The 14220-nt window shown below is 36.3% G+C and overlaps 2 protein-coding genes across 3 annotated transcripts in view; both read left to right on the top strand.

The window, feature by feature from the left end:
- The first annotated feature begins 58 nt into the window (after positions 1–58).
- On the top strand, positions 59–12161 carry LOC117305205 (sodium/hydrogen exchanger 4-like). 2 transcript variants are annotated; one of them, XM_033790021.1, is made up of 3 exons: positions 59–206; positions 1653–1957; positions 11977–12161. In XM_033790021.1, exons 2-3 carry the CDS (start codon positions 1732–1734, stop codon positions 12075–12077), a joined length of 327 nt encoding a protein of 108 aa, XP_033645912.1. In that variant the 5' UTR covers positions 59–206; positions 1653–1731; the 3' UTR covers positions 12078–12161. The 2 variants fall into 2 exon arrangements, with proteins under 2 accessions (XP_033645912.1, XP_033645913.1); XM_033790022.1 differs by lacking the exon at positions 59–206 and adding an exon at positions 594–795.
- Positions 12088–14220, top strand: part of LOC117305439 (probable Na(+)/H(+) antiporter nhx-9) — a gene marked incomplete at its 5' end in the record, with an annotated part of 25207 nt that continues 23074 nt past the window's right edge. Inside the window, one exon of the mRNA XM_033790308.1 lies at positions 12088–12317. Coding sequence (XP_033646199.1) covers positions 12088–12317 — 230 coding nt within the window. The remainder of the gene's footprint in view (positions 12318–14220) is intronic.

The following is a 14220-nucleotide window of genomic DNA, read 5'->3' as shown; positions in this document are numbered from 1 at the left end:
CGGCGGCGGTGTTGATGACAGTGCAGTGTGATACGTGCAGTTGGTGTGTATTGTCCATATAACTCAATCCAGGTAAATCTGCTGATGACAAAATACAACAAAACGACCGACAGATAAAGCAGATTTTCAACACAGCGTACTGAAATGGAAACATGCAAGGACCGGGGACTTATTTAATGAGGCAAATAAAACAACACAGCACTTTGGTAAGTTTGTGTATATAATTGTTATTTAGGTATTTTCAATTGTATTTTATTTCCTCGTTTGTCGCCGTAATATAGTCTAGTCCGTCGTGCGTAGAGGCCACAGCGTACCGTGTATCGACACTTTGCTTCGGCGTCCCAATCATTGACAGCACTCGGTCTTTTCGTTGACTGCGTTACGTGCTATTTCAGAACAACTGTGTTCGGAAACCGGACCCAGACACCGGTGGAGGTAGAAGTAGCCACATAAAAAGACATTCTGACATGGATGACCGTTTGAATTAAAAGTTATGATTGCATTGTCAGATTGTAGTTTTTGGTCCATCCAGTAAACCACCTCCTACTCCTAAATACTCTATCCACCATGTCCACGGCTCAGTGGATCTTGTACAGTCAGTGAAATGTTATGAAATACAATTGATGGCAAGGTTTTAAAGACACTACTTAGAGACGTGTTTTGAGTTTGGACGTGCAGAAACTGGATGCGAAGGGAGTAACTAAAAGGACTACAACTAAAAGAGACTGAATGTTTTCATGCTTGTGGAGCCAGGTGGTACGTGTGGTTAGCTTTGAAGTGCCATGATACACGGAAGTAGGTCGTCGTCGTATCTCGTATAATAATTTAGTAGCCTTATACAATGTAGTGTAATGTGATTTGTTAAAAACGTGTTTTATATAAACATTATTAACTTTAACACTACATGTAGTTTGAAATCGGGAAGTTTAGTCCTTGCTCTATATAATACCATGAGCACTGCTCAATGAAGAAATACTTAAATTTGTCAGTGTTTACTGTCATACTTATTATGTAATTCTACCTCTCTAAACTAGGCTCTATATCAACACTACAACAGGTTGATCAGAGCCTGTGTGACTTAATATTGCATCTTGGTTTCAGGGAAATAAACATGCCACTAAGTTTCAGAATTTCCTGTTGTAAGATCAACCACCTAGAAGATTCTATTGCATTACAATGTGTGTTGATTTAATATTGAGTTGAACCATGGTTGGTTGAACTAGGTGGACAATAAAGGTAAATCCTTCCTCCATGAGTTCATTCACTTCAGTTTCAGGGGAAAAACACAAATCTCTTGTGCAACATTAAAAAAGTTGGAGTTAATCTTCACTACTTGCTTCATACACTTTATTGATTATATTTTTCTCACCAGATGTGTTCCATTCAGGAGTGAATTAAAAATATTAATTTTCATATAAATTGCATTTCTTCGTTGAAATTTTGTAAAAAGATTTCCGCATTCTGTCACGAGTGTTTCACTAATCAAAAAAAGGAGTATCTCATTTGAGTAAACTAGAAATTAATTTATTTCATAACAACTGAAAAGGTGGTGGCAATATACTAATTTGTTTCTGAAAATCTAGTATTGAGAGAGGGGCCTAGAGAAGACGCTCTACACATGTAGTTAACTCAGTTAACACCTTCTCTTTCAGGAGATGAATATTTAATATAAACTCTCCAAAGACGTTTGCCGCTATGCCACAAGAAGAAAGTCTGAAGTAGAACTTGAAGATGTATTGGCATCGCCTATTAATACTTCTGCTCCTTGTCATCATTGGTGTGTCAGCCACAAATGCTGCGGATCGAGGGATTGAAGAGCATGAAGAAGGGGGTGAAGGTTGCCATGGCGCCCTGGGTAACAATTCTCGCTTCATGGTGGCTAGTATTGAATGGGATGAGGTTCAAACGTCGTATGGAATCTGTATCTGGATTATGATAGCAACTCTAGCAAAACTTGGTGAGTTGAGTTTGTTGTTTAGGTGTGCGGAAGAGGTGGCTTCTTATGATTGATAATCACATCGTTTGATTCTCAAAGAGTTCATTCATTCCAAGTCTATGACAAAACACACAACGTATGTGTTAAAAATGTAAAATGAAGATTTAAAATGGCTGGTTTTGTAGTTTTAAGAAAGTTTTTTTTTCAGCTTTCATTTGAGGTGTTTAGGCCTAACAAAAAAGTTGTGAGTGATGTACACTATGGCAAAACGGTAGGAAACTAAAAGTAAGTTGTTGTCTCGATCCTGACGTTATCCCACATACACAGCCACTACGCATATTTTTTTATACAAACAATAATTGCATGTGAGTAGTTTGTTAATCTATTTTATTGTTACAAAAACAGTTCTTGGTTCTTGGTTGGTTTTCCTCCAAAATTTATGATTGAGTTTTGACTGGAGGTAGTGGAGGGTCAATACGGAGGATACAGTGAAAATGCACTTTAGGTTTTTAGTATCTAAAAAATTAAAATACACTAGTATGTATTTTGTGCATTGTCTGGGGCGCATGCAAATTTTGTCTCATGTCTTATGTTTTCTGCCATAATGAGCCAGCTCATCATGTTCTTGAAATCATCCATTGAGGCTGACACTGGTCTAAGAGGTCCTTCTCTCTCTCTATGCTTGATGTAGAAATAAGCACAAACCATCAATCATGCCATCCAATGAACTAATGAATCGTTCCGAATCAGCCGCATTGTCAATTCATTCAGAGAAACAATTCTTAAAAAATAAAAAGGTTTGATGAGAAGTGGGTCGTGCAACTTTAACAGATTACAAAACAGACCACTCACTTTTAAAATCATGAATGAAATATTGAATTTTCTCAATTTAGTTTTAAAAGATGGATTTTTATAACATTGAGAGTGCTTATAAATGCCATATTATTTTCATTTATTTATTTATTTGTTTTTTGTGGAGTTTGTTTTCCCTTTGTGCAATTGCACTACAAAGTGAAAACTGCGATAGCCTTGTGTTTTGTGAGATTGAGCTACCTGATACAGAGGCCTCTTTGTAGACAATTGCCTCTATCCCTCTGGTTTTTGCCCAAGTGGTGCGTTGCCTATAATAGTTTCTTTTGACTCCTCCATAGTGTCCTTACTTGGGAAAAAATTGCCACATCCTTACAAGAAAACAGTGCATTTAAGGACTGAGTATATTTAGCAAAGACTGATTCAATGTGGAAATGTCACGGTTTAATATTTCATGTCAGATTGGTGAGTTATATTTAGACAATTATGACAGGTGCTAGGTGTCTAGATTAACAGGGAGGCTAATTTGTTCCAACCCCTTTGACATTTAGTAAATTCCGTACATAGGATGTCAAATCAACCTACTTTACAAATCTTGCATGTATACTTTGTATCGCTTCACTGTTTGTCAAAAGAGAAGCGTGATACACATGTAGGTTAAAAGTACGATGATGTGCCTCATTTAAAAGTACATGTTCACTTTCTCTTTTGAAGCCCAATGTCTTTAAAGTATTTGCCACCAACTGAGTTTTGAAAAGTAATTTCTTTTCTTCAAATACTGAAATTGAGTCAAGCCATTTGATACTTGATGGGGACAACAGAGGAATTGTCTCAATGCCCCTGGTCCACTGCCTTGAGGCCCCTTGAAGTGTTACTGTACAAATGTAAATTGCCCTTACACTTATGTAGAGATTTTGTCCTTTACTGAGAGGAAACTGCCTTGACCTTACAAGAAAGAAACATGAAGACAAGTAGGTCAAAACAACACAAAGAAACAAAGAAAGTCTTGAGATGAAAAGAGAATTGATCAATATCAAGTAAAGTGTCCTCTACTAAGTTTAGGGTTTTGTGTGATTGACTAGTTTCAGTGTTTCCCAGGTTACAGTCAGGCACTGTTCTTGCTTAGTTTGACTTTCTGCTTGTATGTAAAGTACCTTTAACTCTGGCATTCAAGCTATTTTGATTTTCAAAAGCTTATTTTCAAAGACAACCCTTTTAACCTCCTGTATCTTGTTTTGAGAGTGCCTGACTATGGCCTGACATAACTGTAAGTCATTCACTATTTGATAAACACTTGAAAGCTGATCGGTTCGCTGCCAATAAGATGGATTGATTTTGGTTCACCCATAAAGCAACAATTATGCCGCTGGCTGTAGGAATGGGATCTAGTATATAAAATAGCAAGAAGGCATGTTGACAGAAGTTCTAAAATAACTGCATTGTACAGTATAAGAGTGATTGAGATTGAATGAGTGAACTTCTCTTTGCAAACATTGTATTTAAAAAAAAGTAAGAATATTTGGATACAGTTTCCTCAAATTTAAAATCACTAAGCTCAATTATTTTGTTTTTAGTTTATACAGGAAAAGTTAATCGATGCAGTGAGTTTGCCGTTATAAATTCTTCTTGGGAAAAAACATCACTTCTTCAAAGAAAATTTTTCCTGCACATGGTTTCACTTACAAATAATATTTTCAATTATTTTATTCACTCTCACAGCTTAAAATCCGACTTAAACTTAAAATATTGATAGCTGAAAATAATCCTGACAGTTTCAGTCACATGTGACGCTACATAAGACTAAATGTCTCTGTTCATTAAAGTTTATCACTCAATCAAATCCAAATCTGCAATGACAGTTTTTGCAACATCATCTTATCTCTCACAGTGTATTCTTCACATTTCTACCCATCCTAGTTCAATGTCAATGCTGTAGCTTGCATGGCTTGGTGACTGGAATGCATAGCATGCTGGCTCATTGATTAATTTGTGTGAAGCCTTGGTGAGGATGTCTTCTGACATTTCTCTTTCCATCACCATGATCTTGATACTGAGTGTCTTCTGACGTTTCTCTTTCCATCACCATAATCTTGATACTGAGTGGCTTCCATTAACTTGTGTGGGTAATCCTCCTAGGGATTTTAATGTTTTGTTAAAAAGGTCAACTTTTGTGCCAACCCAGATTCTGTTACACATAAGATGTAAAATAAAAACAATAAAAAGAAAGAAAACCATAGGCCTACATGTGGATGTTATAAAACATAATTTATACAAGAATACTTCGTCAATAATTTACAGGGGTTAAACAGTAAGCAGTGCAAGAACAAGGCCAACCAAATCCTTGTGTACTTCACTTTAATCTCTCCTGCAAAAGTTCAACCATATTTTACAATAATGCATTTTTCATCAAGAATTCAAGAAGAATTTGACTTTTTCATAATATATATGCAACATATATTTGCCTTGAAAACTAATTTAAAAAATCATGTTTAAAAAACTTGCACATCCTTACATTGTTTGATCTGTCATCTTCTCACATGGACACTTATATGCACACAGACATTGCAACAGTGTCATGTATCTATGGTTACTAGGCAACCACTGCCAAGCAATCTCCAAAATCATTCAATTTGTAATTTGCAGGCCTATATTTACAACTTGTTTTTTTTAAGGCCTAGAAAGTTATAGGGTAAGATTCCCACACGCACTTTGAATCATATTTTTAAATCCATTTATGAATTAGGCTACTGTAGACTGGGAAGGTTTTCAGTTTAAAGGGTTTATGTAACTTTTGTAGGACAAAAAAACACAATGTCTACAGATTTACACTAAACTTACACAGTTTGAAGATAATGATAGTAGAAAGCTTCCCTGAAATATACGTGCTGAGGTGCTGTAGTTTTTGAGAAATGAGTAAAACAATGTAATGAAAATAATTTTCGTCTCATGAGACGAAATTATTTTAATCATTTACAAATATTTACTAATTTCTCAAAAACTACAGCACCTCAGTAAGTAATATTTGAAGGGAAGCTTTCCACTATCATTATCTTCAAACTGTGTAAGTTTAATGTAAATCTATGGACATTTTGAAAAAGTACCCGAAATCCTTGAATCATGGGAGGAAGGAACTTGTTGAAAAAAAACCTAAAATATATTTTATTTTATTTTCACTTAGATTATTGGCTCTCTCCTGTGTTAAGAATCTATGCAAATAGATTTGACAAGCTCAGAACATTACATTATGATTATGTAACCCCCGCCCCCCGCCCCCTTAATTCAAAACAAATCTCTGTCTAGACTGTTACCCAAAGGCATTTATGCAGCAAATTAAAATTGTATATTGAATACAGTAAGTGTCATTTTTATATACAAGTTGTCCTTGTAGTAGTACAGTGAAAAATATGAGAATTCAAATACATGGTACAGTCATGTTTACCTCCATGGTACAGTGTACTTGGAAATCAGCTGGTGTTTAAGGGGAACTTTTCCTTGAATTTGTCAATGAATTTACACAATTTTCCCTGTGGGGTTTTGCAGAGGGACAAGTTTGTTAAAACAAAAATCATCACATTCTTACGACTATGCTGGAATGTCCTGAATGTGCTATACACATCCTGATACTGAATGGTTGACTGTTTAGAATGAACGAACTCCCCCCTAAACTCCGACAACTCACTACATATTCCAGCTTCAAAACCCATTTGAAAACTTATTTGTGTGCTTAACTATATTCTTTGCATTCTGGCTTCGGCATCTCTCCTGCGCCAGGAGTGTCTTTTAGACAGACATGGCGCATTATAAATTGCCACTATTATTATTATTATTATTATTTATCATTTAAGGTTCAAGCATAGATCACCCAAGCTCCAGTAAAGCACTAAAATTAATATTCCCCATGATTTATGGTATCCAAAACCAGTTGCCAGTCCAAGCATTCTTTAGCCTACCATTTCTATTTGACCTTGATTTTGCCTTCAATGGAAATGCTGTGTCATTGCATAAATAAACACTCATTGAACTGAATAAGAATGTTGATGAGAGAGATAAATTTATGAGCTATGTTTGAAACGCCACACTACAGAAGTCCTTTCAAAAGTTCTTTGCAATTTCAGCGTTTTTTATTGCTCTGAGCAAAATTGATAGTGGCCTAAATATTTCGTTGTAGCAGAGTTTTTTCGAAACATGTGCCAAGGCTATTAAAGGAACACGTTGCCTTGGATTGGTTTGTTATAAAATGCATATGGTTAGAAAGATGTTTTAAAAGTAGAATATAATGATCCACACAAGTATCACTCGAAATTGCACGGTTTTCCTTTTACGTCGCGAACTATCACGGTCGGCCATTTATGGGAGTCAAACTTTTGACTCCCATAAATGGCCGACCTTGTTAGTCGACAGGGTAAAAAGAAAACCACGCAATTTCGAGGCATAGGGGGCCTATTTGTGTAGATCATTGTATTCTACTTTTACAATATCTTTCTAACCATATACATTTTACAACAAACGGTTACAGAACGCTTTTCAAAGACCAACTCGACCGATCCAAGGCAACGTGTTCCTTTAAATAACAGCACAACACACACTACATAGCGGTCTCCATAGTGTATTAAAAAACAGAAGCCAGTCAGGTGGAAAGAAGTGAACTGAAAAGAGATACAGACATAAGCCCGGTTCATACTTCCTGTGAATGTGAATGCGATACAAATGTTGACGTCACAAATTCGCAACGAATAATTTGCAGGGGTTGAGTTGTGCCCAAGTCTCTTGCCAATACATTGTATCTCAGCGAAAACAGAGTTGTGATGGCAAATTCACGGCAAATTCGCATCGCATTGCATTCGCAGGAAGTATGAACCAGGCTAAATTCAGGCAAATTTTGTTTCATGAGCATCGGTCACTGTCCAACATTTATCATCACAGCATCACACTGTTACAAATAAAAATGGTGTATTTTTGTCAAAATAATTTGTTTTAAAAATGTCCTTGGCAACTTAATGTTTACCAATTATTAGGTTTTTTTCCCCACGTAAATACACAAATAGGCCTGCTAGATGTAACTGCCGTGGAAACAGTCACAGCATTGCAGATTTGTCCAAAGTCAAGCATCCTATATGTTGACATGGACTCCTATATTAAAAAAATTTGTGTCACTATGTCAAGGATAGAAGTTTATAGGATGTTCTAATAAATGTTATGTGTGCACTTTGTGTTGAGTGACATAAAGGTTGTTTAATATCAGAGCGTTATTTATTATCTTATCATTAGTTGACTGAAGTACATTGTCACTGTTGTCAGATTATATTTACTTAATAAGAGATTATTAAAATAATGAACAGATTAATAAATCATAGTCGTGTCTATTCCTGATTGATCATCAGGTGAAACAAAATGCCCTTAGGCTGACACTGTTTATTCACCTGTAACACTTCTGGTCTGTTCAAGCATAGAGACTGGCAATTGTCTGAAGATTGATTCAATCCACTGAACAAATACTGCAAGTCATGATGCTTCAGCATATGTCGTTGTTGATAGAAAACTAGTCAAGAATTAGTAGTCTTTTGAATGAGAGAGTGAATATGAAGCTGGAAGGCTAAAGCCATAGAAACAGAGCCTAAGGAAGTTAAAAAGAAAACACATATTTTATTGCATCACAATTGAAATAAATCACCATGAGCCCTGGAGGATGTAATGAAAGTTTAACCAGAAAAAAGGCATTAGGCTGTAAACAACTGAATTGAAAATCATTTTTTAAGAAACTAATCAGAACATTGATAGGTTTACTTTCATTCATAAAAAGTAGGAAGGTAAGAAATTTGGAAAACAATACTTTGGGTATAATTCTAGCTCAACACAAATGTCAGTAGTGGTGCAATCTTGTTTTAATCTGAGCCACTTTATTGCATACAACTTTCTTGTACTTCAAAATTACTAAAACTGCTAGAGCCAGCCAACCCCTTCTGCCATTAGGCACTGCACTGGACTAAATGTAATATTTCTGAATCTAGATACAAAAATGGAGTTTGGATAATAATGTTACTGGTAGATTGGTATACATCATTCAACAATCATCATCTACCCATCATCGAGATATCAGACAAAAAGTCAATATAATCAGACAATATTGACGAATACTTGAGAGAGAGATTCAAAGTTGATAATAAATAATAAATAATTGATTGATGATCAACCACAGTGCCTACTGACCTGTCTGTTGCTGCACAAAGTGCATACAGAGCTTGGATGAATACTTCAGGCGTGTATTTACTGGACTGAGGCCACTGGACTGAAGCCAGTGGATTTAGCAGTGGGCTAGTGAACTAATGATCATAGTTTAGGTGGGTTTGTGTTTTTGAACTGAATAAAAATTATACCAAAGTTCTCTGTAAATATCTTGACAAACTAAAATTAAGTCAAGATGACGTTAACTTTTAGTCTGGTAAATATCTCCAAGTCTTATGAAACAAGTCTTATCTTAGGAATAGTGCTTGTTCAAATAAAAACATTAAAGTCTGTAGAAATTTATTCCTCATTTTGATTACAATTTCTCTTGTTAATTAAAAAACATTAAAGTCTGTAGAAATTTATTCCTCATTTTGATTACAATTTCTCTTGTTAATTAAACAAATTCTGCTCCAGTAAAACATTTGAGCATACCCTGAGATAGAATAAGAGTAACTAAGACCTGTAGTCAGGTGGATTTCACATTTAAGCATACCCTGAGATAGAATAAGAGTAACTAAGACCTGTAGTCAGGTGGATTTCACATTTAAGCATACCCTGAGATAGAATAAGAGTAACTAAGACCTGTAGTCAGGTGGATTTCACATTTAAGCATACCCTGAGATAGAATAAGAGTAACTAAGACCTGTAGTTAGGTGGATTTCACATTTAAGCATACCCTGAGATAGAATAAGAGTAACTAACACCTATAGTCAGGTGGATTTCCCCCTAAATTTGAGCCATGCATACACACTTAGTACCTGATTCTTAGAATAAGCGAAGTCATCGAGTATCTTAATATCACTAGAATTATGTCATGCATCAACGCATCCCTAGAATATTCATCATGATACTGTCGCCATGAATGCATGCACTTATGCCATGAAATGATATGAATATTATTTTTATAAGCTGTTAGAGGATAAAGTTTGGCATACTCACTTATTAAAGTGAAATTTGTTTAAAAAATAATTATGTAATTAACAGGTGGCCAGTTTCTAGGTAATCATCTTCAAGAGTTAAACACAGTGAGTGTTCACATTTTAGTTTTCATGATATTTTCTTGGACAGGTTTTAAAGGCATGCACAAGGAAAGAATACCAATTGTACTAACAAATTGTTGGTTGCTGTGGTATTTCGTTTTTTGGATCCGGTTCAGAAAAATTGACAATTGTCTCATACAATCATAATAGCACAGTACATGAACCAGGATATAAAAATTTGAGTTTTGTATATATATTTTTGATTATTTTTCATAACGGGCCTTAGGTCAGTCTCAAAAGTTTCTGATCAGCAGAGTTTGGGTTGGATGCCCAGTCAGTCTTAAGTCCTTGAGCAAGGTCTATAGCTTCTGTCATGACTGACTGTAAGCCACTACCAGGATTTTGATTGTGCTCGTAAAAACAACTCAGAAAACTCATTGTGGAAGAGTAGGCGTTAACCTTGTTTCTGGTTCACATATCGTTCAAGTACCCTTTAAAGCCATTGGACCCTTTCGGTAAACAGTATTGTTGTCCAAGTCCCACACTTCGTGTATCACAACTTCTATATCAAATAACAAACCTGTGAAAATTTAGGCTCAATCGGTCATCGGAGTCGGGAGAAAATAACGGGAAAACCCACCCTTGTATCCGCGCGTTTCGCCGTGTCATGACATGTGTTTAAAATAAATCCGTAATTCTCGCTAACGAGAATTTATATTGTTTTACTGTTTTCTCAAAAAGTAAAGCATTTCATGGAATAATATTTCAAGAGAAGTCTTTTACCACTACCTTCTGTAAACCCTGTAAGTTATTTGTAAATCTGTGAACTTTTTTTTTTTTTCTGTACCGAAAGGGTCCAATGGCTTTAAGTTCATGTTTACAGGTTTCCTCAGGCTTTTGAGCTACAAAGCATCTTTGGTTTCATACCAAAAGCTTATAATAATGTTACCATTGTCAGATAATGTTTACTTTTTCTCGCACCAAATAAATGAAAGTAAACATACATACAGTAGTATGCAGGGGTCAGGTGATAATTGCGATCATGAATTTACCTTTATACACTGAATTTATACCAGGAAGTACATCACATGTTTTATGTTTGTTGATCTCTTTGACCCTGTGTGACATTTCACCAGTAGGAAATGTTGACAGTTTGCAAAACACCTAATTTTTTAAAGTGAGACACTCATTTTGTTCTGTACATTTCAAATTTTTTAACTGTTTTTGAAATTTCTTTTGATGAAAACCATCATGTTTTCATTCTTCACGGCATATTTTAATTGTTCATAAAAATAAAAGAATAAAATAGTGATGATAAGGTCTAAATTGACAGTTTAAGTTTAGAGGTTATGGTCATGAAAAGATTGAGTAGAAATTTAGATTTTCCTCATATAGATTAGAGAATGGTCTTTACTAAAGAAGGGCTACTTGGCCATTACAAGATAAACATCAGTCATGGTAAATGTACATTGCATTCTTGTACACTTGACTCCTTCACTTTGGCTACCGGTCCTTGAGCAAGAAAATTTCATTAAAATATTTGTTTATCTAAGGAGTTTTAAAGTGATTCATGTCTAGTGTGTTGTGTAATCTGAAGCCAAAATCTGACAGAAGTAGATATGGGGAATAGTTCTGGAGAACTATTCAGGAGAATTCAGGAGAACACTTGTGCACATACATGGATTCCTGAAGCATGTGTAATGAATTAAACTTAGTTTGTAAATCTCCATCCAGTTTCCCATCTCCTTTCTAAACAAACTTTCCAAATGGAGCTAGAGCTTTGTATCAACGCCCAGACCTGGAAAAAACCCTTGACACCCACAAGCAATTGCCGTGGTGCCCTGTGCTTTTGCTGTGGTGCCCCTTGCAGTCCAATTATACAAATTTATATTTTCCTCGAGGAAAAGTGCTGTTTTCCTTCAAGAGTGAAGTTCAAGTCTCTGAGCCAAAACATTGTATTGATTTCTGAAACTTGGAAGTGAATTATGACTATTATTGGTAATTTCTTGTTTCAATTCTTTGCAGGTTTCCATTACACCCGCCTCCCAGAGCTTCTCCCAGAGAGTTGTCTACTCATCATTATTGGTTTTGCTATTGGAGCAATCATCAATGTAAACTTGAAGTGAATTATGACTATTTGGTAATTTCTTGTTTCAATTCTTTGCAGGTTTCCATTACACCCGCCTCCCAGAGCTTCTCCCAGAGAGTTGTCTACTCATCATTATTGGTTTTGCTATTGGAGCAATCATCAGTATTGATCCCAAGGTCTTCCCACCAAGTCTCTCGTCGGGTCTTGATACCGATCTCTTCTTTCTGTTTCTCCTTCCTCCAATCATGCTCGAGGCTGGATATTTCATGCCATCCAGGTAAATATTAGTCTCATCTTAAAAGGGTATTATGAGTAATGACACCAAAAGGGATGCTTCAATCTTGGAACATGACATTTCAATACAGAGATGTGGTTTGTACATTGAAACAGTAGAAGGTTTTTGAACGACTAAACTGTAGATATTGAGATACATGAGCATGGAGCATCAAGCATCAAAGCACCTGAACTATCGCCTTTTCTATCCATAATATGTGAATCTACATAAGGGCATTTTCTTGCAGGCAAGTTACAGTAGTGTCATATAGTTTAGGGATTAGGTTGGCTCAGTGTTTTTCTTGCAGGCAAGTTACATTAGTGTCATATAGTTTAGGGATTAGGTTGGCTCAGTGTTTTTCTTGCAGGCAAGTTACATTAGTGTCATATAGTTTAGGGATTAGGTTGGCTCAGTGTTTTTCTTGCAGGCAAGTTACAGTAGTGTCATATAGTTTAGGGATTAGGTTGGCTCAGTGTTTTTCTTGCAGGCAAGTTACATTAGTGTCATATAGTTTAGGGATTAGGTTGGCTCAGTGTTTTTCTTGCAGGCAAGTTACATTAGTGTCATATAGTTTAGGGATTAGGTTGGCTCAGTGTTTTTTACATTAGTGTCATATAGTTTAGGGATTAGGTTGGCTCAGTGTTTTTTACATTAGTGTCATATAGTTTGGGGATTAGGTTGGCTCAGTGTTTTTTACATTAGTGTCATATAGTTTAGGGATTAGGTTGGCTCAGTGTTTTTTACATTAGTGTCATATAGTTTAGGGATTAGGTTGGCTCAGTGTTTTTTACATTAGTGTCATATAGTTTAGGGATTAGGTTGGCTCAGTGTTTTTTACATTAGTGTCATATAGTTTAGGGATTAGGTTGGCTCAGTGTTTTTTACATTAGTGTCATATAGTTTAGGGATTAGGTTGGCTCAGTGTTTTTTACATTAGTGTCATATAGTTTGGGGATTAGGTTGGCTCAGTGTTTTTTACATTAGTGTCATATAGTTTAGGGATTAGGTTGGCTCAGTGTTTTTTACATTAGTGTCATATAGTTTGGGGATTAGGTTGGCTCAGTGTTTTTTACATTAGTGTCATATAGTTTAGGGATTAGGTTGGCTCAGTGTTTTTTTCCCCCTGCCTTTCACCTTTTTGGACCTCGGTTCCAATCCCACCACATACCAGACCTTGGATTAGGTTTCCAATCCCACCACATACCAGACCTTGGATTAGGTTTCCAATCCCACCACATACCAGACCTTGGATTAGGTTTCCAATCCCACCACATACCAGACCTTGGATTAGGTTTCCAATCCCACCACATACCAGACCTTGGATTAGGTTTTCAATCCCACCACATACCAGACCTTGGATTAGGTTTCCAATCCCACCACATACCAGACCTTGGATTAGGTTTCCAATCCCACCACATACCAGACCTTGGATTAGGTTTCCAATCCCACCACATACCAGACCTTGGATTAGGTTTTCAATCCCACCACATACCAGACCTTGGATTAGGTTTCCAATCCCACCACATACCAGACCTTGGATTAGGTTTCCAATCCCACCACATACCAGACCTTGGATTAGGTTTCCAATCCCACCACATACCAGACCTTGGATTAGGTTTCCAATCCCACCACATACCAGACCTTGGATTAGGTTTTCAATCCCACCACATACCAGACCTTGGATTAGGTTTCCAATCCCACCACATACCAGACCTTGGATTAGGTTTCCAATCCCACCACATACCAGACCTTGGATTAGGTTTCCAATCCCACCACATACCAGACCTTGGATTAGGTTTCCAATCCCACCACATACCAGACCTTGGATTAGGTTTCCAATCCCACCACATACCAGACCTTGGATTAGGTTTTCAATCCCACCACATACCAGACCTTGGATTAGGTT

This window comes from Asterias rubens, chromosome 22, assembly GCF_902459465.1.
Source record: "Asterias rubens chromosome 22, eAstRub1.3, whole genome shotgun sequence".
Lineage (NCBI taxonomy): Eukaryota > Metazoa > Echinodermata > Asteroidea > Forcipulatida > Asteriidae > Asterias > Asterias rubens.
Note: the sequence above shows the minus strand (reverse complement) of the source record. Positions and strands in the feature narration are given on the sequence as shown.

Coding starts and splice junctions, on each gene's coding strand:
- LOC117305205 (XM_033790021.1), top strand. CDS start 1,732: ATGTATTGGCATCGCCTATTAATACTTCTGCTCCTTGTCATCATTGGT. Junction 1,958..11,976: donor AGCAACTCTAGCAAAACTTG/GTGAGTTGAGTT, acceptor AATTCTTTGCAG/GTTTCCATTACACCCGCCTC.